Below are 26,478 nucleotides of genomic sequence, written 5' to 3'. Positions count from 1 at the left end.
TTAGTTACACCCATTTGCTCACCCAGTATTTCTGACAGAGTACTGTGTAGGCTGTGTTTAAAGTCTATCAGCTCATTACATTCCCCAAAAATATGTTCCCAGTTACTTCTTTCTTCCCTATCACACCTCCAACATTTGCTTGAGGAAAAGTTCTTTGGAGTCTGCTTGGAGAATAAAATACCTATGCAAACACTGCCAAGGAAAAGTCCTAAACCTTCTAGACTTTGTTGCAAATTTGGGAACCATACACATGCCCTCCCTTTGTTCCCTTATAAATTGCTTACCCACTCTCTCTTCCCAATCTTTTCTAACCTCCTCTGATTGATTCTTATAGTTGTCATGCAATATTTTTATGTCATATTAATTATCTGTTATTTGACAGCTGCTTCTGTTCAAGATTCAACTAAAATTCTGTCAGAGCAGTTCTTTCACTTAGGATTCCCCTAGTCCTTTCTCTTTGTCTATACTCTAATAAAAATTCCTGGTAAGGAAAGCGGTCTCTAACCTGCAGTCCAACTGTCTTCTTGGCCTCATCCCATTCTATTACCTTTCCTTTTCTAGTTATTTGCTCCCAGTACCATGGGTCATTGCTAGTTTCCTCCAGTAAATTTGAGCTCCATGTTGCCTATTTGCTGCACCATTAATTACAGTCATCCCTATAAACAAAATCTCCTTTCTCCACTCTCATCTTGGCTTAAATCTTAGAATACTTTCTGCTACTTTGAGTATAATATTCTGTATAGCTGTTATTTTCCTTAATCTCACTGTTTTATTTCATGACCCCCCCTTCAGCATCATCCCTTATAACTTCCTGCTTTTTTTATGCATGTGAGCCTTAATTGTTGAGCTGTAAAATAATGCTTCAAGTCAGGTAATCCTAGACCACCTTATTCTGTTGGAAGGATTAACTTATCTCACTTAACTCTTGCCCTCTTCTCTTCCCAGATAAATCCTTCAACTCTTAATTATTGTGAAGAGCTTCTGCTGTGGTTGAGAAAAGTATGCCTGGCCTAGTCTGCATAGAAAACTAAAGGGACTAAAAACATTTTCAGTACGTGTATCTTAGTGTCATAACAGAAACTTCTTTTAAGCCATATTTCCAAATACTTCATCTTATCTTGTCCCCATAAATATGGTTATTTTTGAACCAAGTCATGTGTGGGTACATAATTTATGACTGTAGCCTTTGTTTTATATTCATTAATTTTATATCCCAAAAAGACATGAAACTGTTGCAGTATTTTACTTAACACTGAGATGTTGTTTTCTGGATTTATCATGTACAAAATTCTGTCATCTGCAAATAAAGCCAGCTTTTCTTGATTACCATGCCAAGTCCCTTATTTTCTTTGCCAGTGGCTCTAAATATAAAGCAAATAACAAAAGGGAAGGAGGTTTACCCCAAATGGTTCCTCTGTTCAGACACACATGATCAGAGAGGAACACTCTCACTTTAATTCTTACCTCCAATCCTTCATATATATCCAAATTAACCTTATTACTGTGTCAGGGAAGGCAAATGCTTCCATTGCCCTTCTCATAAAATCTTAGCTTACTCTGTCAAATACTTTCTCTGCATCAAGACCCAGCAACAACTGTGGTCTTTTCTTACATTCTGCTTCCCTCTGGATCATCATTGTTCTAGTAATGTTGTCAAATGTTTGTCTCTCTCCACAAAACAGCATTTTTCCATGTCTATCAATTTTGGCAACGGGTCTACTACACATGATCAATATTTCATATGTCTGAAATTTATTTGACTGAGATCAGAACATCAAAAGTTCAAAACACTGAAAACTCATTTGACTGAAACTCATAACACTGACACATTAAAGTAAAAGGTATATTCCCTTGTCCCCACTGTAGTGCGATCCTGGAGTTAGTATATATAGTTGGGGGGTGTGGGGGTCGTAGCCCCCCAAATAGTTTAGGTATATATTGTCTTCTGCAAAGGGTTATTCATTGCAGTTATAAGTATCCATCTGTAGGTTTTAAAATGTATAACGCATGTGGGGGGGCTATGTTCCCCCACACCCCCGTAACTATATATATATATTATTCAAATGAGGTTTCAGTGTTTTGAACTTTGATGTTCTGATCTCAGTCAAATAAATTTCAGTCATATGAAATTTCGATCATGTGTAGTAGACCCTTGGCAACACCTTTGCCATTCTTTTACCTCATATAGACATAAACACTTTATAATCTTGGTTTAAAATTAAAATGTCCACATGAAGCTGTGTCTGATGGGTCTTTACCATCTTTAGGTGGTTACAGCCATTACAGTTTTCTTCTCAAGGTGGTGGTACTTCGACTTCTTTTAAAATACTGTTGAACAAAATCTTCCAAATTTTTATGAGTTTGTTCCCTCTTAACATCCAGACTTCCACAGAAGTGCCATCTGTTCCTGGAAACTTTACTATGCATTGATTATCCATCACCATTTTTATCTCATCTCTTCCTGGCTTAACTGTTAATTGTTGAGGCTCATCTGCCTCTATAAATATTTCCATTGGTGTGCTCTGTCTTGATTTCCATCTTTCTCTGTTTTATACAGATTTTCATTTATCTCTACTATCTTTGCACAATTGCTAGTTATTTGTCTTGCTATAGGCTGCCTAAGTTTGGCGACAACCCCTTCTACTTTGTTGCCTAAGTCGTGCTAAAAGCAATGTGGTTTGTTAGTCATGTCCTCCATTGTCGATAAGTATTGAATCCCCTGTGGAAAACACCGGAAACTAAGCCAGTTATTGAAGTCAATACATTAGAGAGTCGATTATCCAAACTAATTGGGATCTAGGGTAGTCTGGATAATTAAACTGTTTGGATAATCAAAAAAATACTTGAAGTGGATAAAAAACTTCTAAAAATAATTTTGATGAACATTAAACAAGTGTTTCATCTACAAATTTAATGCCTACTGTCCTTGAAGAATAAATTGCCTATATTACATTAAAAAATAGTACTGTAAGCAGGTAATATTGCAATAGGAAATGGATGGCAAACTGATAAACCGGTTCATAGTTACTAGGTATCTCCTCCAAAGGAGGTCATACTCAGGGATGCAGCATCCACGCCCTTTAGAATACAACATAGTACCATATCAGCAATCCATCTGCATACTGTCGGAATAGAACTCACAGTCTTCTGCATCAGAACCAAGTATACTACCTGTTGTGCCACTAGCAATGCTTTTAAATGCTTTAGCACAATAGTGATATCATTTGCTAAACAACAGTTGTAAATTGTAAACAGACTTGGCATAAGCAGCACTAAACTTCTCTTCCCATGAAGCTCTCAACTCCTTGTAAAATGCACTTGACACTCAGCCATATCTCTCAACTTTGCAGCCCAAGAAATCTGGAAAAAGCCATAATTTATTAGGGGGGGCAAAGGCCCAAAACCAGGGACATGTTTTAAATATTGCTGATATAATCTTAGAAAGTTGCTAGAATAAAATGTTTTGTGTTACCATGTATTTCCCGAAAGATAAGAAGACTGAAACTTAAATGGCTGTCTTTATTTAGGGAATTCAGTCCTCACTGATTTGACAGAAAAACACAAATTTTAAGAGGAACAGACCAAAAGTATGAGCCAAAAATTCCAGACATTCTGTGAAAATCTGGACAGTTGAGAGATGTGGACTCAACTCTTTGAATCACAAGTGGTGATAGGGTAGAGAATTCAGGCTCTTGTTTCTTGTACCAAAGGTACAGGGTTTGAGTAACACTAACCACCAGTTTTCCCTAACTGGGGCATTTTACACACACACACACACACACACACACACACACACACACACACACACACACACACACCTTGCAGCAATGTGAACAGGTGAAGCAGCAAAATTCTAACAAGTAAAGGAGCAAAGGACAAAATTTCTGGCAGTACAGACGCAACTCACACACACATACATCCTGAAGTAAAGCAGCAAACTTAAAATTCTGTGAATTGAACACTTACTTGTTATAAATAGGCAGCAACGAACAGATGAAACAGCAAAATTCCATGAATGTTAAATTTTGTGAGGTAGTACAGACGGAACTATTAGGAAGGCTTTGTTCGGATAATTGATGTTTTGGGTGATCGACATTTGGATAATCGACGCTCTACTGTAATCTTTTGTTTGTACTGTTGCATCATCCCTGATGAAGGTAGAATGCTTTTTGATGCAAGGCACATACCTTCCTGAGATACATACTCAGAGAGCTTAACAGTATCTTTCTTCATATAGTCCAGAATGGTATGTCTCATGTTTTTAACACCCACATGAACTGTGATAGAATCATACTGGTACCTGTGGTGTAGTGACTTGAGTGCGTAATTTGGCAGAGTTTGGCTCCATTTAAGCAACTAACCTTTATCTTCTCCTTGTTCAGTCTGGTGAGTGGTGCTTCTGCATGAAGTACAGCAGGTCCCCTATGACAAGATTCCTGGGTGATGTGTTGCCTTGCATAATGGACTTTGCTGTTGGGGCTCCACCACTGGGTGTAAGCGTATATGTTGTGTTTGATGTTGCTTTTCGTGAATGCTTTAGAGATTGCTAAGAATAAAGATTGCTGATTACAGGACTAGGAGATCTTTGAGGTTTGAGAAGATTGCTTTTTAGTGCCTCAGCATAGGCTGGTCTATGTGTATGGTGGACACTATGTGGTGGAGGTAGTGTGTGTGTTCTTAACAAACTTGTTTGTATGTGGGATTTTTGCCTCTAGTTAAATTGTGTATGTGCATCTTTCACATTTTGCATTTGTTTTTAAGGATTATATAGTTGTTTGTGAACATGAGAAAATTGTTAGAATATTTACCAAGCTGGCTATGGAGATATTTGCAAATTTCATATCCATGTAGTCCGGACCTGTGTTTGGGTAGGTCATGGACTGGGTTATACAGACATCTCCTTGGGAGGCCTCAGGTTTGCCACAAGACTAGATTAGATTGTGCTAAGACTTGATAGTGCTGATGTTCTTTGTGTTTCACTGTTGCAGTCATTACATTTGGGTAATCTGCTAGCAGGTTGCCCTCAGTCGGCCTGAATTTCAAAGTCTTGGGTCCTGCTTCGATTGCTGTCTCCTCTTCCATGACGTCAGGTCGTCAAGGGTATAAAACATGCAGCTGATGCCATTTTCTTCAGTCTTTCTTGCCGCGCGGTTCCCGAAGCAGAAGCATTTCTTAAGTGCCGGTTGGCCGACTACTGAAATATTCGAGTTTGAGTTTCAGAACCGAAGTCTTCACTAAAGCTAAGTACCCCGTTGGGGAAACTTTTTTCTTGCTCTTTACCGATGTCAGAAACAGTTAATAATTGTATTACTTGTGGGAAGCAAGTACCTCATAAGGATTTCCATTTATACTGTATTCCTTGCCTAGACCCTGATCACAACGTGCCTGGCTGTTGGTTTTGTGCTAGATTTAACCAATGCACTATTAAGCGTTGGTATATTTTTGCATCAAAGTATTTTGGAAACAGATTTAACTACCCAGAAATGTCATCTGATAGCAATCCGACTACCGGAGTACATAAAAAACGCAAAGAAAAGGACAGAGAAAGGCAGTCGAGAGCCAAAACCGACGATGAAGCTTCTCCTAAGCCAGTCGCCGGTACTCAGTGAGGCGCTTTTGTAACCCCTGATACCCGCTACCTTCGAGTCGCAGGCCTCTGCTGACACCCATGTGGAGTCCGGCATGTCACAAGATACTCAAGGTATTGGAACGACGGATGCATCTCCCTTGGATGGGTCCGGAGCCGCTGAGCAGGCACCGGCTTCTGAGGGTGTATTCAGACCTCAACATTTGTATATTAAACCGACAACAGCTGCAAAACAAAGACAAAAGCAACTTCTAAAACTAAAAAAACGATGCATGAGCCAGGTGCACAGGCCTCTATGCCTAAAAAACAGATGATCAAAATGGCTGAAGACCTCATTACCTTGATCAGGGGTACCCATCCCCCTTCAGATAAGAGGCATAGGCAAAACGCTGATTATGAATCTTCAGATCAGGTTTCTATTTCTTCTGATTCCTCTTCTGATCAGGAATTATCTATACCTCCCTATGAGGATTCTGATGCTGAGGAGTCTATTCCATCTGCATCTCCTCCTGAGGATTATTCATTTGGAGAAATCTTGCATAATTTGAGGGAGCATTTTCACTGGGACAGTCAAGACTTCTCAGAATCAAAAAAGAGGCTCAGGGATTTCCTTCTCCCTCAGCACAGGCCTTTAGCCATTCCCCCTGTTTTAGACATTGTGGATGATGTGTTTTCGGAGTCAAGCTTGACCCCTGACTCCTTACCTCCGGCTCCCAGTAAGCCTGACAGATATTACAGGGTCCCTGACTCACGTAAATTTTTATTTAGAAACCCTGCTGCTGATCCTGAAACTGTTTCACAGGGTCCAAAGGGAGTTAAGGCCTCAACAGCAAAAAATCCTACCCCCTCTGACAGAGATTCAAGAGCACTGGACAGATGGGGAAAAAAGGTTTATACATCTGCAACTTTGTCAATCAGGGCCTTAAACTGTCAATTTCATATGCTTAAGTACCAACAACATGTTATGGGATTGTTGAAACAGAAAATTATGTTGATTTCAGAATGTGCAGAAAATTAAGAATTGCAGGAATTATTGCATGCAGCTGAACAAATTGGAAAGCATACTTTGTAATGTGGTCTTGATTCCTCTTGCAGGGCCGCAGTTACTGGATCTGTGATTAGGAGGCATGCCTGGTTAAAGGAACAAAATTTGCCTGATCATGTTAAAGCTAAATTGCTAGATGCACCTTTACAGCATGATTCTCTGTTTGGTATTAAGGCAGAAGAGGTTTTAAAGAAAATGGAAGACAAAGCTAAGTGTCTGCAAACTGTTAAAGGCTTCTTACAAGTGCAGCCACCAAGATTCAGTAGACACTAGTCTACAAAAAATTGGTCTTTTCCTGTGTCAGACAGAGCTCAAAGGGGCAAATTCAGATGCCCTAAGGTTTCCAGATACCGGGCGCAAGATTAATACAGGTCAAAGCAATGGGGCGTTTCCACCTCCAAATCTGGAGGAGATAAAGCGCAAACCTACAGAAAGCAACCCCAATGACTTCCCTCTGCCTACACCAAGCACTTATCTTTTGGCAGCACTCATAGGGGGAAAATTAGCACTTTTTGCTCAGAATTGGCAGTTAATAACCCAGGACCAGTGGGTTCTAAACATCATATCACAGGGGATACATTCCAAGATTCAAAATGCTGACTTTGCAGCAGCTTCTGCCCATGCTGGGCAGGAATGCTTGGCTGGTGACTTTAGACCTAAAAGAGGCATACCTGCATGTCCCAATAAGACAATCGTGCAGAAGATACCTCAGATTTAAGGCTGGCTTAATGCATACCAATTCTCTGCACTGCCCTTTGGCTTATCTACTGCGCCCAGGGTCTTTGCAAAGTGCCTGGCACCAGTAATTGCATTTTGCAGACAATAAAGTATACAAATATATCCGTACTTGGATGACTGTCTCATTCAAGCAGAGAACAAGGACACTGTACTTCGACACCTGGCATTTGTGAAAACGCTTCTAACATGCCTAGGGTACACAATAAACGAAAAGAAATCACAACTGGTACCCTCTCAAAAGATAACATTCCTGGGTGCAAGCTTGAATACAATTGCCCAGATGGCTTACCTCACGCCAGACAAGCAAAGGCGACTGACTACTTACTTCAAACTGATGGCAACAAAAACCCAGTCTTCTGCAAGACAAATTCTGCAGGCTCTGGGCTTCATGGCATCCTGCATCCTACTGATTCCATATGCAAGACTGCATATGAGGAAACTTCAGTGTTACCTAAAAAGTCATCATTCTCACAGTCTGGAAACAATGATTCCTCTCATTCCCTGCCTGCAACAGGAGTTTCTATGGTGGGCAAAGGCATGTCACCAAAACATGGGATGGCCATTCACTCTACCCCCTGCCAGCCAAACCTTAACAACAGATGCATCAGATTATGCCTGTGGGGCCCACATGGCAGGAAGATGCATTCAGGGCATATGGACACCAAAACAAATGCATCTACATATCAACCAGAAAGAGATGCTAGCTGTTCAAAATGCCCTAACAGCCTTCAATGACTTACTTCATCCAGGACAACTACTGATAAAGACGGACAACACCACAGTCATGTGGTATATAAACAAGCAAGGGGCACAGGTTAACCATGGTACTGTGGGGCACAGCTTTGACCTACCAAATACATCTTCAAGCTCAATTCCTGCCAGGAAAACAAAACACTCTGGCAGATGATTTAAGCAGAAACCTTATGGATCTCACAAGTGGAAACTAAATCCACAAGTCTTCAGCATGATTACAGAGAAATGGGGGAGCCCAGACATAGATCTATTTGCCTCCCCTGAAAATTATGAATTGAAAAGATTCTGCACAAGGACTTATCACATACAAGCATGGAAAGTGGACGCCCTATCCTTCAGTTGAAAAAAACCTATCAGTTTACGCCTTTCCTCCTCTGCCTCTTCTCCCCAAGGTCCTCCTAAAAGTCAGACAAGAGAAGGCAAAAATGATATTAATTGCCCTGGACTGGCCCCGCCAATACTGGTACCCAGTCCTAAGGAACTTGTCTCAATACCCAGCTTGGACCTTGCCTCAAAGACCACAACTAATGTCCCAGCAAAACAATCAGATCCTGCACAATCAACTACAGACTCTGAAACTGGCAGCATGGCTAAACATGTAGTCATACAAACAGCACCTCTCAGTAAAGCTGTGATGGATGTCATTTTGGAAGCCAGAAGGCCTAGTACTAGAAAATCTTATGCTGACAAATGGAAGAGATTCTGTGCTTGGATACAGCAGAACCAAATATTCCTCAGATATTGCAATACTAAACTGAGATGCTTGAGAAAGGCCTATCTTTCTTATCAATTAAAATCCATGCCTCTGGCATTTCGGCTCATTACAATACAGAGCCACCAATATTATCTCATCCCTTACTAAAGCAGTATTTTAGAGGGGCCAAAAATTTAAGGCCTCCTAGAAGATCACCATTGCCTGCATGGGACCTCAATTATGTGTTATAAAAGCTCACCCTGCCTCCATTTGAACCAGCTGCTACCGCTGATATAAAGTTCTTATCATGGAAAACAGCTCTGCTACTAGCAATTACTTCAGCAAGAAGAGTTTCAGAGCTACAGGCCCTCATGGCTGTAGAGCCTTTTATCATATTTTACCCAGACAGGGTGTCTCTGAGGACAAATCTTACTTTTATGCCTAAGGTGGTTTCCAGTGTGACTCTCAACCAAACAGTTCACCTGCCAACCTTTTATCCAAATCCGCAGAACAAGGGTGAGAGAATTCTGCATTCCTTGGACGTACACAAACAGCTAAGATTCTTCTTGAGCAGGACTAAAGCTCTAAGAAAAACTGAGCAATTACTAGTGACATATGCTGCAGGATCAGAAGGCAAGGCTATTTCAAAGCAGACAATTTCAAAGTGGATAAGCCACTGCATCCGTTTCTGCTCCTCACATCATGGTAAACCTGTGCCCAAGGGCATTAGGTCTCATTCCACCAGAACTGCAGCTACTTCAGCAGCCTTTCTCAGGGGAGTACCAACCAAAAACATTCTAGAGGCTGCTACTTGGAGTTCTGTTCACACCTTTACAAAGCATTATCATTTGCCTCTCTACTCGAAATCCAGGGCAGGCTTTGCATCTGCAGTTCTGCAGGGCCTTATAGCCGCTCCTAATGCTGTTTAGCTCCAGCCTCCCAACAATAGCTTTGGGATTCTACCCAAATGTAATGACTGCAACAGTAAAACATGATGAACATAGTACAGTTGTGTACACTTACCGTAAATGTAGATGTTCGAGTGTATTCACTGTTGCAGTCCAGGTTACCCTCCCGCCATCCCCCTGTCATTCTGGAGTTTATCTTTCCTTCTCTATCTTCTACAACCTATGTGGTGTATTTGCTTGTTGATGAAGGTAAAGTTTATATTGATGCATATATATATATATATATATATATATATATATATATATTATATATTTTGGGAAAAAACTAAAGAAAATGGCGTTGGCTGCATTTTTTATACCCCTGACGACCTGACGTCATGGTAGAGGAGACAGCAACCGACGCAGGACCCAAGACTTTGGAATTCAGGCTGACTGAGGGCAACCTGCCAGCAGATTACCCAAATGTAATGACTGCAACAGTGAATACACTCGAACATCTACATTTATGGTAAGTGTACACAACTATACTTTTAATGTGCCGACTTGCTGCCCTAAGCTTGTTATTGCACAATGGCTTTGTATTGGCCACCCTGTACAGGTAGTTCTAAGAGAAGTTTTATAGAAAAAAATACTTTCTGGCCATTTTTATCTGTAAAGGGCACTACTAACCTGTTGATGTAATACTAGCAATATAAAATTGCTTGCAAGTTTAATGCTACAACAAGAAACTTAAACTGCCTTTATAAAGCAACTTCAAGTACTAAGGACCTTTACAACGATTTAAAGGCAAAATCATGTAATAAAACAAAAACAAAGCAGTAGCAATCTAAACAGTTAACTGAAGTGAAAAACAAAATATCTTGCTTGCCAATGATGGAGCAGGATTAACTCAACCTCCCCAGAGTATGGTGAAGGTGCCAAGCAGAGGGGAGCTCTGAGAATATGAGCAGGAGACAGTTTGTATTAAGGGAAGTTAACTCCCAAGTGCAGTGCTATTTTTTGGGTGGCACTTAGTGTTATGGATACTGCGGTGGTGGTGCTGCAGTAGCGTTGTCACCTCACAGTTAGACATTGCCCGTTCGATTCTCAGTTAGAGCGTCTTCTGTGTGGCGACATGTGTGAATGGGCGTTCCTTCGTTGAAGGTTGTGCATTAGGCCCGGCAAGCCAGCATGTAAAACTTTACTGCCAATCATTAGCGGACTGGAGTTCCACTGTGGCGACCCCTAACCGGGAAAAGCCGAAAGACGCAAACAAACAAACTTAGTGTTATGGATATATAGAAAGAGAGGGGTGGGAAAGTACTTAAACAGGTTACACAACAGAGCTATAAGCCTGAGAGACTGGGAGTGAGGGACTTTGGAAGTCAGACTACCATAAATGGTAGACACTAGAGAGAAAGACTTTTAAAACAACAACAAGAAAAGTTTGGGAGGTTTGAAAAAAATAAAACTGGAGCTCTAGTCTTATGGTAAGAATTTCAGAAATGTTTAGCTTAACATCTCAGTGGGGGTGGGGTAGACTCAAAGAACAAAGGAATACAACAGTAGCAAGATAAACGGAAAAGCACTGGAATCCAAATTTAAGCAGGTATATACAGCTATAAAAGGTACTGAAGCACAAATCCTGGAGCAGAATTCACAATACTGTCACTACTACAATCCTACCACAGACTAAGGCATCAGACTGTGCAGAAAGTTACAGGTAAGGCTGTAATAAATGACTAGGAATTAGGAGGTGCAGCACCCAGCAGGATAAAAGCACTCTCATCAACCTAAACAAATAACTCAAAGGACAAATAAAGTCTACCAAAGCCAAATTTGAGGTAAGATTGGCCTCCCGGCCAAGAACAACCACAAAGCATTCTTTACTATACCTGCATCCTCAAACGCAATACACAATTGTATGCAGAGCTCATTGTAAATGGAGCCACCTATACTAAGCCAGAAGATATAGCAAACCTCCTGACTGATAAATGCAGCTCCAACTTTGCTCCTCTCTTCCCTTCTACCTTCCCTCAGGAAATACCATCAAATGTAACTCCCTCTACTATCACTAGGGAACAGTTCCTTAATGGTCTCCCTAAGACTAGGAACACTGCATCAGTGGGCCCAGACATTATCACAGGATGCCTTGTAAATAGCATGAAACATGACCTATCAGGGCCTCTGGAATTACTATTTAACTTTAGCCTCCAAACAGGCTTTGTGCCTCATGAATGGAGAAAGGCAGCTGTCACCCCTCTGCACAAAGGAGGGCCATCTACAGACCCTGAAAACTAAAGACCCATAAGTCTCACTAGTCTTATATGTAAAGCCATGGAAAGAATTATCATGGAGATGATCAATAGAGATGTAGTAACCCTGGAGACACTGGACCCAACCCAGTTTGGTTTTGTCAAGGGCAGATCATGGCTACTCAACCTGATGGACTTCTTTGGGAAGGTCACCAAAGCAATGGATGAGGGCATAATTGTTCATACTGCCTACCTTGACTTGGCCAAGGCATTTGACACAATACCCCACTTGGGCATTGTTGAAAAACTCAAGAGGTTAGGAATGAACCCGTATGTCACCTGGTGGATAGTCAGCTAGTTCACATACAGGACCCAGGAGGTTAGAATTGGGGAGTCCACCTCTGCAAAGAGGCCAGTCACAAGTGGAGTCCGTCAGGGATCAGACCTTGGACTGGCCCTTTTTGGCGTTTACTTCTCAGAAGTCAAGGCCAATGTCAGTGGTCTGTGGCTGACTAAATTTGCAGATGATTGCAAATTAGGAGCTGTCATTTAATCTCACACTGACACAAATGTTCTTCAGGAGGAGATGACACAGACAAACTAGTGCCAGAGCCATCGACTAAAACTAAATGTCAAGAAACGCATAATAGTTTCCTTTGGGAAGTCATCCACCCCTGATAACTATCATGTTGACAACACACTCCTTGGGAATGACCCCGTAGTCAGGGACTTAGGGATATGGATAGTAATCTAGCATTTGACTATCATGTGTCTACAGTGGTGAGGAAATCATTCTATGTTGCACAACTTATAAACAAAGGTATGCCATCTAAGTCCAAGAAAGTCATAGTTCCACTGTGTTCAGCATTCATCAGACCTATCGTTGAGTACAGTGCCCTCTTTGGTATGTACCTAAGCAGGCATATCCAACAATTGGAACGTCCACAGAGGTTCCTCACTAAAAGAATGCAGGGTGTAAGTAAAATGTGTTATGCAGACCGCCTCAAGGCCCCCTCTCTGTATTCTGCCTCCTACAGGCTTTTGAGGGGAGATCTATGCTTGGCCTACAGGACATTGTCAGACCCGACTCTGATGGACTTCCTGCATAGCCACAAAACAAACAGCACCAGAATTACCCATTCTAAAGATTTAAACTTTGCCTGTAATATAAATAGAACCTGGAGAGATAGGTATGTATCCCAGAGACTACCCCGTCTATAGAACAGGCTGCCCATCCATGTGAAGCAGAGTTCCTCTCTAACCCAATTCAAGTGCAACTTGGACAATTGGATGGGAAAACAGAAATTCATCCCTGGTTTGGCACCTGTGTCTCTAATGGACACAGGTAACCTGTAACTAGTTAATCTCCCAGGTCCATGTCACACTTATCAAGGGTATCAGAACTTGTCAGAGATTTCAGATGCAGGGCTAGTCTTAAAAAGGCCCTTGTGGTTGTTAGGCTAGTAAACACCTATGAACTTAATGATGCTCAAATTTGGCAGTAGATTACAATTGTGCCAAAACTGTGAAAGAAACTACAAGACTGACACCCTAGACTGGGTTCAAAATACAGAAAAAGCTACCTTTTACATGTAATTATACTTATGGAAATGAAAGTACAGTATAATGTATAAACAATGCTAAAATCTTGCAGCAATACACTGTGAAGATAGGAGATATTGCTAGGCATGGGTGTGACAATAGCAGGTACTGCCAGTCATGTCAGGAGAAGTAGGGCAGTGGATGTATGATTTGTGCCAGCACAGCTAGCTGGAATTTTGTAAATAATTATATGTCATTTGTATATCAAACACATTTATACAGATGCTTGTGCTAAAAATGTATTTTTGAGGTTTGCTTGTGTTAAAATGTGTCAACAGTGTACCCTGCTGAGATGAAAAGAAATGTGCATGTATTATTGTAACTGAATTAAATGTATATGTTTTAATAGAGGATACTGGGACATCAGAGGTTAACCAGTTAGCTTACTTTAAGAAAAATAAGAGAAATGTAAATGAGCTGTTAAACCATTAAAATGTCACCCCACAGTGCTGAATAGGACCAGAGATGGTGGGTCTGGAAGAAGCCTTTGTTCATTTGCTCAGTAAAAAGAGGGGAAGCCTCAGGCACTGCCATAAACATTTAGATGTGTATTGTAGCCGGCTATGCTAAATTCTTGTCTCAGCTTCAAATAGGGATACTGTGAGAACCTAGAATCAGGTGACCAGCTGAGATCATTCTGCAAGCCATCTTGGATAATATATTTTACATTTAGTAATCTCTGAGTAATTGAGTATTTTGTTTTTGGGAACCTGACTAGAAAGACTGCTCATGTGTTTCATTATGCCTTGCTCTGTCGAGTAAGTTATTAGGGAATAGTAATTCTCCTAGATTCAGTCAGGAATATAGTGAAGTTTAGTTTAGAGATTGCTTTTATTTATTTGTACAAGTCTGTCTATTAATGTTATTTACAATATTTCCTGTGATTTGAACTCTTTGGTTTACTGTGAATATATATTTAGTATTTTCTTGTTCTTTTACTGTTTATTATTAAGTACAGTTAAACTTTTCATCGTGACTGGCCCTTTTTAGAAAATATTTAAGCTTTGAGAGTATTTGCACATATTTATTTGGTGATAACTCTGACCACTCCTGAAAGGCTTGTTGTTTGGTCAGCAGTACCATTTGTATTAATATTAACTTCACTCAGCATAATTGGGTACCCTTTTAAGAGCCTTGTAGTAGCAGACTGGTGGTAGTGAATCCATCTTATAGTCTGGGCAAAGTTGGTAGAGTGAGTAATCTTTGCCAGCCTTTCCCAGGTGTGTGTGTGTGTGTGTGTGTGTGTGTGTGTGTGTGTGTGTGTGTGTGTGTGTGTGTGTGTGTGTGTGTGTGTGTGTGTGTGTGTGTGTGTGTGTGTGTGTGTGTGTGTGTGTGTGTGTGTGTGTGTGTGTGTGAGCTACTTGGGCCAGGGACACAAAGCAGTGGGTTCACAGAGAGGGTGCTGGAGGACTTGGCTTGAACACTCTGCTGAGGACCTAACCCTACTGCTGTACCAGTAGGAAGTCTTACTTGGGACCTAGAGGGAGACAGATATAGAGAAATCCAGACCCCGGGCTAAGTGTGTTCCCTGTGTCCTCTTAAGGGAAATTATACTTGCTGCAGAGAGCTGCATCTGTAAATACTGAGTGTTTCCATTTGTATTCCAAATGCACATCTGGCTCCTTGATTACTGGCCCAGAGAGGGGGGGGGGTCATCACATACACAATCTTCAGACAACCTACAAATGAAGCTACAAGGTTAAGGTCCCAGAAGAAACTAAAAATGCAGATGGATAACTTTTTTGGCAAAAGCATGGACAAAAAGCATTAGAGTACAAAAAGTATCTCTACACAGGTCACTGTAAGTACAACATAAACAATTAACAGAATTTAAATTAAAGGCTTTTTCCCTTTACTTTTGATGAAAAGCTTATATCTTACAATTCTTAGAGTCCTGAACAAACGCCTATGGTTAGATGTAGCTGTGTGCTGAATATAATGGACTTGCTAGAGAGGAAGCCAATCACATGGAATCGGTACTGGAGCTCAGATCCTGTAGTAAGAATTTCAGAAACTTTTAGCTTAAATGTCTCGGGGGGCACATTCAAAGAACAGGGGAAACACATTAGCAGTGTTAACAGAAAGGCACTGGAATGCAACTTTAAGCAAGTATATACAACTATAAAAAGTACTGAAGCACAAATCTTAAAGCAGAATTCACAATACTGCCACTAGTGCAATCCCACCACAGATTAATGCACCAGACTACTGGAATGGAATGTTAAACAGGTATATACAGCTATAAAAAGTACCAAAGCACAAATTCTAGAGCAGAAGTCACAGTACTGCCACTGATTCAATCCTGCCATAGACTAAGGCACCAGACTGTGCAGAATTTTCCAGTAACACTGTAATAAATGAATAAGTAAGGTGCAAATCTGGCAGCAGTAAATCACAGTCCTGTCACAATCATGAAAGAAGTTACAAGACTTATGCTCTAGACTGGGTTCACAATGCAAAAAAACTTTCTTTTATGTGTAATTCTATGTATGGAAGTAATGCATTGTAATGTATAAACAATGGTAAAATCTTGCAGTAATATACAACCTTCATACAATTGCAAATTAAGTTACTTGGCTAAGGTACTAGAACAAACTAAAAAAATGCAGACAAAAGGCAGAGGAGTACAAAAAGTATCACCACACAGGTCACTATAAGTGTAAATTAAAATATTTAAGCAAAATGTAAAGGAAAATATTTTTCCCTCCCTTTTTGATGAAAATGTTGTATTTCACACCTCTCAGAGTCTTGCACAAAAGACACTGGGTGGATGTAGTAGCTCTATGCTAACTATAGCAGACTTGCTAGCGAGGGATCCAGTCAAATAAAGCCAATACTGGAACTCAAGTCATGTGGTTAGAATTTCAGAAACTTTTAGCCTAATGTCTCAACAGGGGGTAAGCAGACTCACAGAACATGGAAAAGACAGAAGCAATGTAAACGGGCATTGTAATGCAACTTTAAGTAGGTATATACAGCTATAAAAAGTACTGAATCAGAAATCCTGGAGCAGAATTCGCAACCCACCACAGATTAAGGCACCAGACTAATTCCTTATTCTAGGAAGCCATATACTTCAAAATTATGGAGTTACTATTTAATTCTTTTTTTCCTTCATGGTATGCTAAATGTTTGAATTTACAAGCTCTATGGTAAAGGAAGACAGAACCTTGACTGAACAAGAAGACCTGGGTTCAGTTTTATATTCCAGGCAATTGAATAGCTGGTAAAGCAGAGGGAGTGACAAAGGCACAGGGGTTTTTGGAGTTGTGTCCTCTGAGATTCATTCTATCACCTGTGTATCACAGATGGAGATCGAAGAGGAGATGGAGATATCATTTTACAAGGGAGGAGTGGAAGCTGATGGAGAATAATGACTGTAGTGTGTCTTATGGAAATGAGTGGTAATGCCCTCACCACCACTGCACTGCATGTCCATACTTTGGACTCCTTTGTGCATATGCAGGAAATGATAGAACTCATAAAAAAAGCTAGCTATGAAAACAGACTTGTGGCAGATAGTAAAGACAACCACAAGGCATTCTATAGTTATGTAAAGAATTTCCATGGCAATATCCAAATTTACTCTGAGCTACTGCACAATGGTACCTCCTATATCGAGCCAACAGATATTGCCACTGTACTGGCTGACAGATTCAGTGCCAACTTTACCCCTCTCTCCCCTCCCAAAGGACGTATCACATTAACAGTAGATTGCCAGGCATCCAGTGTTACTGCTGCACAGGTTAAAACAGAACTGTCCAAAGCCATGAATACAGCTTCTATGGGACCTGACAATATCCCTGGCTGTGTTCTACATGAACTACAGAGTGAACTGGCACCTCACCTGTGTGCCCTGTTCAATCACAGCCTCATCTCAGGCTTTGTCCCTACCGAATGGTGCACTGCTACAGTCTTCCCTCGCCACAAAGGAGGCGTGACTACAGACCCTGGGAACTATCGCCCCATTGGCTTAACGAGTCTGATATGCAAAGCTATGGAACACATCGTTATGGACCTAATAAACAAAGATATAGGGAATCTTCAAACTCTGGATCCCACACAGTTTGGTTTTGTGAAGGGTAGATCATGCTGCTCAACTTGGTCAACTTCTTTGAGTCTGTCACCGGAGCTGTGGATGAAGATAAAGTGGATGACACAGCCTACCTTGATCTCGCCAAGGCCTTTGATACCATTCCCCACTCAGGTATCATAGAAAAACTCAGTAAGCTAGGCATTAACCCCTATATCACTAGGTGGGTTGCAAACTGGCTCACAGGTAGAACCCACAGTGTGAAAGTAGCTGACTCCAAGTCAGACTGCCAACCAGTCATGAGTGGAGTCCCACAGGGTTCAGTCCTGGGTCCTCACCTGTTTAGTATCTACTTCTCTGAAGTCCAGGCCAACACGAAGGGACTCTGACAAAGTTTGCAGACGATTGCAAGTTGGGAGCTATTATTAACTCCCCAAGTGATGTTGACATCCTACAGAAAGGCCTCACTGAGACCAACGACTGGTGTCAGAACCATGGCTTTAAATTCAGTGCCAAAAAATGTGTCGTCATCCCCTTTGGGAAAAACCTGGATGATAGTCCGCTGAACACAGAAGGCATTATAAGAGATCTGGGAACACAGGTTGTTAGCAACCTCTCTTTCAACCACCACATTGCCACTGTGGTCAGAAAGTCCTTCTATGTGGTACATCTCATTACTAAGGGTTTTGCATCCAGGAAGAAAGAGGTCATTGTGTCCTTCCACTCTTCCCTCATTAGGCCAATCATCGAATACAATGCCCCATTTGGCATGTATCTCACTAAACACCTGCAACAACTGGAGAGGCTACAAAAGTACCCTCACAAAGAGGATTCTAGGCCTTAAGCACTTGTCCTATATGAACAGACTAAAAAAAACTCCAACTATTCTGTCTCATATCGCCTACTTAGAGGCAATTTCTGCTTGACTTACAAAGCCATGTTTGACCCAGCTCTGTTAGAAATGCTGCATCTAAAGAAATCCCAATCCCTCCGCACTACACTCTCCAGAGATCTCAACCTCATTACCACAATCAACAGAACGTGCTGGAGGGACAGGTTCATAACCCAGATACTGCCCATGCTATGGTATAGACTTCCCATACAAATAGAGCACCTCACTGGCCCTCTTCAAGAGAAATCTTGATGAGTGGATGGAAAATAGAAAATTCACCCCGGGATCACTCCAGTGGCTCTACTTGACAGAGGCACTGGGAACTAATGTCGGGTGGCATGATGCCAGGGTAATCCTATGGGCTAGTCTTGCAAAAGGCTCCAGAGCGATTAGCCTAGTACACACCTATGAACCCATAAAATGAATAAATAAAAGCTGTTAAAGTGGGAGGCAGTTCTGCAAGGAAAATGTTAGACATCAGTTTTTGTTAAGTGAAATAACTTGGCAAATGATGTTAGTAATCAGGTATAGAGTAACAAATGATTCAGAATGAAACCCTGACAGAAGATTACTGTTAGATAGGGTAAGCAGAAAGAGCATGTAAGCCTGTAATGAAGTATCAGAATAGTTTGTGGTTTTGCTACCTACAACTAGAGTGGCACTTTTTGAGTGCATTTTAAGTGTGTAATTTGTTGGTGTGTTCTTATGTCTTCTTCATTTCTACAGGACAGAGTATGATCACAGGAGAAGAGCGACCAAAGGCGCCATTTCAACATGAAGTACATTTGAAATTCATACTGACAGGGCTTCTTTCAGGCCTCCCACTACCTCCTTTTGTCATCCGAATGTGCCCACCCCTCACAACTCGAAATTTCAAGCAATACCACCCACTGTTAGCTGTAGGTAAGTGTCTGAATTTCACTTTGCCTTGTTAATTACTGCACTTTCACAATGAGATGCTTGATTTCTATATTTAGTAAAGAAAAGTAAATATCTATGTACACTGCAGAATAGACTAATGTTTTGTGTTGATTGTCTTTTTGCAATTAGCAGATGATTGTGGGAAGTGTTTTGCAGATATTAATAGGAGATAAAGTTCAGAGCAATTCAAAGCTTTTTACTGATAGCTGTCCTTCACAGAAAGCAGTCTGACTTCAAGAAAGCTATTCAATGTGATTCTCCCATTGTATATAGCAGCAGTAGGCTGAGCATAACAGGTTGTACTGCAGTGGTGAATCCTGAAAATAAAAGATGAGGAATTTTATTTTGCAGTAGTCTTTGTCTTTTCGGCTTTTCCCGGTTAGGGGTCGCCACAGCGGAACTCCGGTCTGCTAATGATTGGCAGTAGATTTTTTATGGTGCCGAGTTGCTAGCCCGACGTCCAACCTTCAGCGAAGGCACGCCCATTCACGCATGTCTTTCGGAGGCCACTCTACCGCGAGGAGGACATGCAGACTCCACATAGAAAGCACTCCAGCCATGAATCGAACAGGAGAACCTCTTGCTGTGAGGCAACAACGCTACCGCTGTACCACCGCGGCTTCCTTTGTTTTGCAGTAGTAAATTTATTTATTTATTGGCATTTGTTTACCTGGAAAATCCAACTGGCTAACAACATCCTATTTTTCAGTGGAGGCCCAGGGAGGAAAGTTCCTTTTAACAGAGAATTAATTTGTTTCAAATATATTACATAAAAGTAATTGAAAAATTATACATTTCAGAAATAATCAACAATGTTGGAAGGCATAGAGATATAACAAGCTATGTTACAAAGAAAACAGTGAGAAAAAGCAAAGTAAAACACTGTACACTGTTCTGGAGAAATTCCTTTTGGCAAGTCACAGTAGTAATGCGTAAAAGTCATGTGTTTAGTTTAATTGTAACTATAAAGGGGAGCTAGATTAGTATAAATGGGGAGGATGTGAAAGGAGGAGGTTATATAAAGTGGTAGAGAGTAAGGATGTAGCCAGGCATACTCTTTGTACTCTAAGGAGTACAATTTTTTTCTGAACCTGTTAGAAACACTGGGGCTTTATTAAGCCATGTGATCCCTATAACAGTCTAGATTAATGCTTCTAAAAACATGTATATAGCTTGCTTACAGAGATGATTGCAAATCTAAAAACAATACCTCTATTAATTTTTGACTGAGCAGCTGAAATGTTACACACATTAACTATGGAGCGGGATGGGGCAATAGTTCAAGTGACAGGACCATTTTTTAAATGCTAGGTATATGGGGGTAGCAATAAGCATATGTAAGTGCAAAATGGAATTCACTGGCTACACCCCTGGTAGTGAGGGTAGGATGGTCAGGTGAAGATGTGGAATTTGTGATGGGTAGAGAACCTGTACAGATAAGGGTGGAGAAAAGTAGACAAGATTGTTGTTCAACTGGGGGTATAGCATAAGCAGAGCCATGAGTTTGATATGTGGTTTTTCATAAGATGCTTGAAGAAAGGATAGTAAGTTACAGATCTAATAGCCTGTGGAATAGAATTCCATTTTTTGGCAACAGAGTAGCAGTAAGAGATAAATTGCTTTTGCTCAATTGCTTTTTGAGATTTATAGATGGTGAGAAGTAATTTATCATTAGAATGAAGGGGTCTGTTTGGGTAATAGGAAAGAAGAACATAGAATAGTGCAGGACAGGCATGGGGTTTATAAATGGTGATCTGGGCAGTAGCTAGATGTGAGAGTGTTCAATCTCGCCGTTTGTTCTTACACACGGGTTCGGAGCCGATCCTCGGCTCTGAGTCGGCCGCATAGCAAAGCTCTGCATCTTAGAGAAGCTTGAGACCAGGCTATAACCCACAATCCTCCCTGCCATTACTCAAATCTAGTTTGCCGCTGCAACAGATCACATCGACGAGAGCTCGGGCCAGAGAGATTTTTGTTATATTACAGATAAGATTCTTATCTTTCTTGTTTAAAAAGTTCTTAAAGTTAGTTTTTGATATAGTGCTAGTGTGTGTGTGTGTGTGTGTGTTATTATAGTTAATCCTGTCATATTTTTATAGGTTCCCTTTTGTGGCCTACCTCCTTTTCCCCCACTTATAGCAATACTTTTATATATATATATATATATATATATATATATATATATATATATATATATATATATATATATATATAAATATTTACTTAGTAGTTATTAGTTATTATAGCTAGTGTCTTAAAATTTTTCATAGTAGAGTGTCTTACTTCTACTGTTATGTCAGAGAAAGTCAAATCCGGCTTTAAAAGATGTCAGTGTGGACAGAAAATGTCCATCACTGACAACCACACTTCCTGCGTGTACTGTCTTGGCCCTCTCCACCTACAAGAGGATTGCTCTATATGCCATTCCTTCAGCGAGAGGGTCATGACAGATAGATGCAGGAAACTTATAGATAGGGAACTTCTTAAGCCTGCCTTCCAGGAGGCTTTGGACAAATCGAACCAGGCTTCTAAGTCCTCGAAGGGGTCAAAGATGTCGGAGCCCATGTCATCGGCTCCGAGTTCATCTTTGAAGGTTCGTTTGCTGGTTCCACAGACTTCGGGGCCGAGCGTCGAACGTTTGTCTTTCACTGAGCCTCAGGTCTTGGAACCGGTGTCGGAGCTACCGCCACCGTCCATTCTTCGGTTGGTGCCATCTTCGGCCCCTTCGACTCGATCTTCCAGACCGTTATCTGATACAGATGTGGATCGTGTCGTGCAGAAACTTATGGAGAACACGGCCCTTTCCAAGTTGATTGCAGTTTCCTCCCAATTGATGTCGAAACTAGAAGGCCTCCCTTTATCTCCAACAGGTCCTCCTTCGAGACCCATCCAGTCTTCGGAGCCGGGAGAGGATGAGCCGATGATAGTGGAGCCCTCGGTGCAGAAACCGTCCATTGCACGATTGACACCATTAACTTCGACTCCTTCGGAACCTGTAGGTGAGTCACGGAGCTGACGATCTCTCCTCGGTTCTGGGACCGAGAGTCGTACTGACCTTTCGGTGCCGACTCTCCCTCTCGGGGCCTCAGCGCAGATTGGCTCGGCTCCGTCCTTGGGGTCGGGGCCCACGGCCCCCATGTCTGGGATGCTTGCATGTTCTTCGGAACTGGGGGAGTCCTCGGCCCGGGGTTCAGGGGTTTTTGACCTTATGAGGAAGGTTTTGTCTGCACAGACAACCACTTCATCGGAGGCGTCTTCTCCCTCCCCTAAGGGGCCACTCTCTGTTTCTGCCCCCATGACCCATCCAAAGTGTAGAGCACCATTGCCTCAGCCACCCCCAGAGGGTGCCCCCTGTTCCTCGGAGGCCTCACCGGAAGCCCCCTCCGATGAGGTTCCGAGGAAAAGACTGTGCAAGAGGAGGCACTTAGATTCCCCGCAGGAATCTCTAACATCTGACACTGACTTGGATGAGGCAGAGGGGTCCCCAAAATCCCCCTCTGAGGATGTCTCATTTGCGGACATCTTGGAGATCTTAAAACAGAGGGGTGATTGGCAGTCCCTAGCCCCCACTGAGGACGAGTCGGTGCTGCTGAAGGCTTTTGGTGCTCAACCTTCTACCTCCTGGGTTACTCCACCCTTCGATGAGTTAATGGATTTAATTGCTCGAAGGGCGTGGGAGACACCGGACACAGTGGAACCGGTCCCTCGAAAACCGAGCAAATTTATCACCGCCCCCCAGGACAAGGTTTATCTCACCAAGGGAGTTCCGGTCGACGCTATGGTGGTGGCGGCAGCCACTAAAAAGGAGATGTCTGAGTCTTCCTCTTCTGTTCATCCTCCTAATAAGGATTCTAGGACTATGGACAGATATGGGAAGCGCGTTTTTAGTTCAGCGACTTTTTCCATGCGTTCGCTAAACTATTTGACACATTTTACACGTCTGCAGAGGGATCTCATCAAGGAGCTGGGAGATGCCCTCCAGGGTAACACAGATGCTGCTGTTTCAGATAAGGTAACAGCACAGCTTAACACCCTTACCTCCATAGTGAACTCGTCCATGAGACATGCGGCTGAAGGATCGAGTAGAGCTGCAGCTTCAGCGATTGCTCTACGAAGACAATCCTGGATGCGGCTGTGCTCATTTGCGGAAGCCTTCAAGTCTTCCTTCGCCAGCGCCCCCTTTGATGGTGCCACTCTCTTTGGGCCCAAAGTGAAGGAGACACTAACTCGGTGTGAGCAAGAAGGAAAGACTCTGTCTGCTGTCGGAGTCCGTTTTTCCGCTCCAACTAGACCGTACCCCAAAGGGCAACGAGGCGGAAAAATGTGGTTCCGTAAAACTCAGGGATCTTTCCAGGCCACACAGAGTGATGCCCCCCCCCCAGAGGCAGAGGGGGGGGTAGAAATGGAAGACGTCGCCCCGGCGGCAGAGGGGGTCCACAGAACCAAGGCGACAGGGATCCTGTCCCTGGTAAGCCTTTCCAGCACTCCTGAATGGGGGCCCGACTGTCCTGCTCTGGAGGCAGTCGGGGGTCGCTTGGCTTTATACCCACAGGCCTGGCTAACTCTTACCTCGGACTCTTGGGTAAAAAGCATTGTAACCAGAGGATACAAAATCCCCTTCATATCAACTCCACCCCAACAAAGAAGGTTTCCAGATGTGCCACCCCATCTGCGAGGCCCAGCAGCAATAGAAATTTCAAAGCTGCTCGAAAAAAGAGTCATCCAACCAGTGCCGGCAGACCAAAGAGGATCCAGAACTTACTAGTTCCAAAAAAGACAGGGGACTGGAGACCGATTTTGGATCTCAGCAATCTCAACACCTTCGTGAAGAAGGAAAAGTTCCGGATGGTCACGCTTCAATCGATCCTTCCATTTTTACAGAAGGACGACTGGATGTGCTCGATAGATCTCAAGGACGAGTACTACCACATCAGAATGGCCAGACCGTCCAGAGATCACCTGTGCTTCCGGCTGGGTGCCAGGCACTTTCAATTTCAAGCCCTGCCCTTTGGGCTCACCTCAGCCCCCAGGGTATTCACCAAATGCATGGCAGTGGTAGCGTCTCACTTGAGACGTCTAGGATTCCGGGTGTTTCCCTATCTGGACGACTGGCTCCTTACCGCCACCACCGAGCGTCGCCTCATACAAGCCAGAGACTACACAGTCAACCTTTGTTCCCACCTAGGGATTTCCATAAACTTCGAAAAATCTGCCTTACTGCCCTCACAGCATATTTCATTCATCGGAGCAGACCTAGATACACGTTTAACACTGGTAAAGCTCCCTCCAATAAGGGCTTCATCCCTCAAGGAACAGGTTCTTCTACTGCAAAGCAGGAAAGCCCCGGCCAAACTAGTGTTGAAGGTTTTGGGACTCATGGCAGCGTCCCTGATTGCAGTTCCTATGGGGAGATTGCACATGAGGCTCCTCCAATGGCTGCTGTTCATGCAGTGGTCATTCCAGCAGTTACCCCTAGCGCACGAGATTCTGATAACAGATTCTTGCAAATGAGACCTCTCATGGTGGGTGTACAGTCAGGATCTCACTATGGGTCGTCCATTTGTTCTACCCAATCCGACGGCCACGATAACCACGGACACTTCTCTGATAGGGTGGGGGGGGACTATTTCAGGGAAGAACACTCCAAGGGGAATGGTCCAACATGGAGTATAACCTGCACATAAATGTTCTGGAAATGAGGGCAGTGTTCCTAGCGTTGCAACACTTTCAAACCCTCCTACCTCTAGGAACAGTAGCAGTTCAGACAGACAACATGTCTGTAGTCTGGTACATAAACAAACAGGGGGGAACCAGATCTTACCCATTATGCAGAGAGGCCATGAGAATTTGGCAATGGGCAGAGTCCACGGGTCGCTTTCTGATAGCAACGCACATCCCGGGGTCATCCAACATCATTGCGGACAGGTTGAGCAGAGCCATCCTGTTACCTCACGAGTGGTCCCTCAATCCAGAGGTGGCGGAAAGAATTTTCCGCAGATGGGGCCAGCCTTGCTGTGATCTATTTGCTTCCCCGATGAATACCAAATGCAGAAGCTATTTTGCCCTTCTACCCCCTCCGGGGGATGTCCCCAGGGATGCACTGATACACGATTGGCCCCCGGGTCTCCTATATGCATTTCCACCTACCCCCTTGATTCCCAAATTTCTTCAGAAAGCCAGGAACCTGGAAAGGACAATTATACTCATAGCCCCATTCTGGCCTCGACAGATATGGTTCCCCTTTCTTCGAGCCCATCAAACAGAGGAACCGTGGATCCTGGACCCAGTACCAGATCTACTGACCCATTCATCGGGAGTTCCTCACCCATCTTTTCTATCCCTCAAACTAGCAGCTTGGCTGCTCCACTTCCCTGCCTAGCCAGGTCTGATCTACTTTCTCCGGCAGTTCAACGCATTCTGGTTGCCTCTCATAAAGCTTCCACTACAAAACTCTACAGGAATAAATGGAAACGCTTTGTATACTGGGCATCTAGCCAACACTTGGACCCCCTAGTAGCTCCTTTACATAAAGTTCTAGAATTTCTATCTATCCTTTTTCACAAAGGAGCCTCTACTTCCACACTAAGAGTACAGTTGGCAGCCATATCCAACTACCATGTTGGTGAGGACGGTTCTCCTATTATGTCCCACAGGCTTTGTAAGGCTTTTATGAAAGGATCCTTCCATCTTCGACCGTCCATCAGAGACCCTTTATTCCCATGGAATTTAAATTTCTTATTGTCACAACTAATGTTGCTACCCTTTGAACCAGCCTCGTCTTGCTTCCTGAAGTTCTTGTCGTGGAAGACACTTTTTCTCGTAGCTGTTACTTCAGCTTGAAGAGTTTCAGAGCTGCAAGCACTATCAGTCAGGCCGCCTTACTTAATTTTCCACCCAGATAGAGTCTCCTTGCGAACAAATCCGTCTTTCCTTCCTAAGGTATGTTCTGTCACGAATATTAACCAGTCCATAGAACTCCCTACCTTTTTCAAGAACCATACCAGCAAGTTGGAGTATATGCTGCACAAGTTGGATATCCACAGACAACTAAGATTTTATTTGGATATGACT

At 42.6% G+C, this 26,478-nt stretch overlaps 1 protein-coding gene across 1 annotated transcript in view; it reads left to right on the top strand.

The window, feature by feature from the left end:
- The window catches only part of WDR11 (WD repeat domain 11), a 2,002,440-nt gene that overhangs the window by 956,635 nt on the left and 1,019,327 nt on the right, over positions 1–26,478 (top strand). The window contains exon 10 of the mRNA XM_044056072.1: positions 19,213–19,389. Coding sequence (XP_043912007.1) covers positions 19,213–19,389 — 177 coding nt within the window. The remainder of the gene's footprint in view (positions 1–19,212; positions 19,390–26,478) is intronic.

The sequence above is a fragment of the Protopterus annectens genome, chromosome 14.part0 (genome assembly GCF_019279795.1).
Source record: "Protopterus annectens isolate FY-2018-M chromosome 14.part0, PAN1.0, whole genome shotgun sequence".
NCBI lineage: Eukaryota > Metazoa > Chordata > Ceratodontiformes > Protopteridae > Protopterus > Protopterus annectens.
The sequence above is the reverse complement of the archived record's forward strand: the minus strand, read 5'-3'. Positions and strand labels throughout refer to the sequence as shown.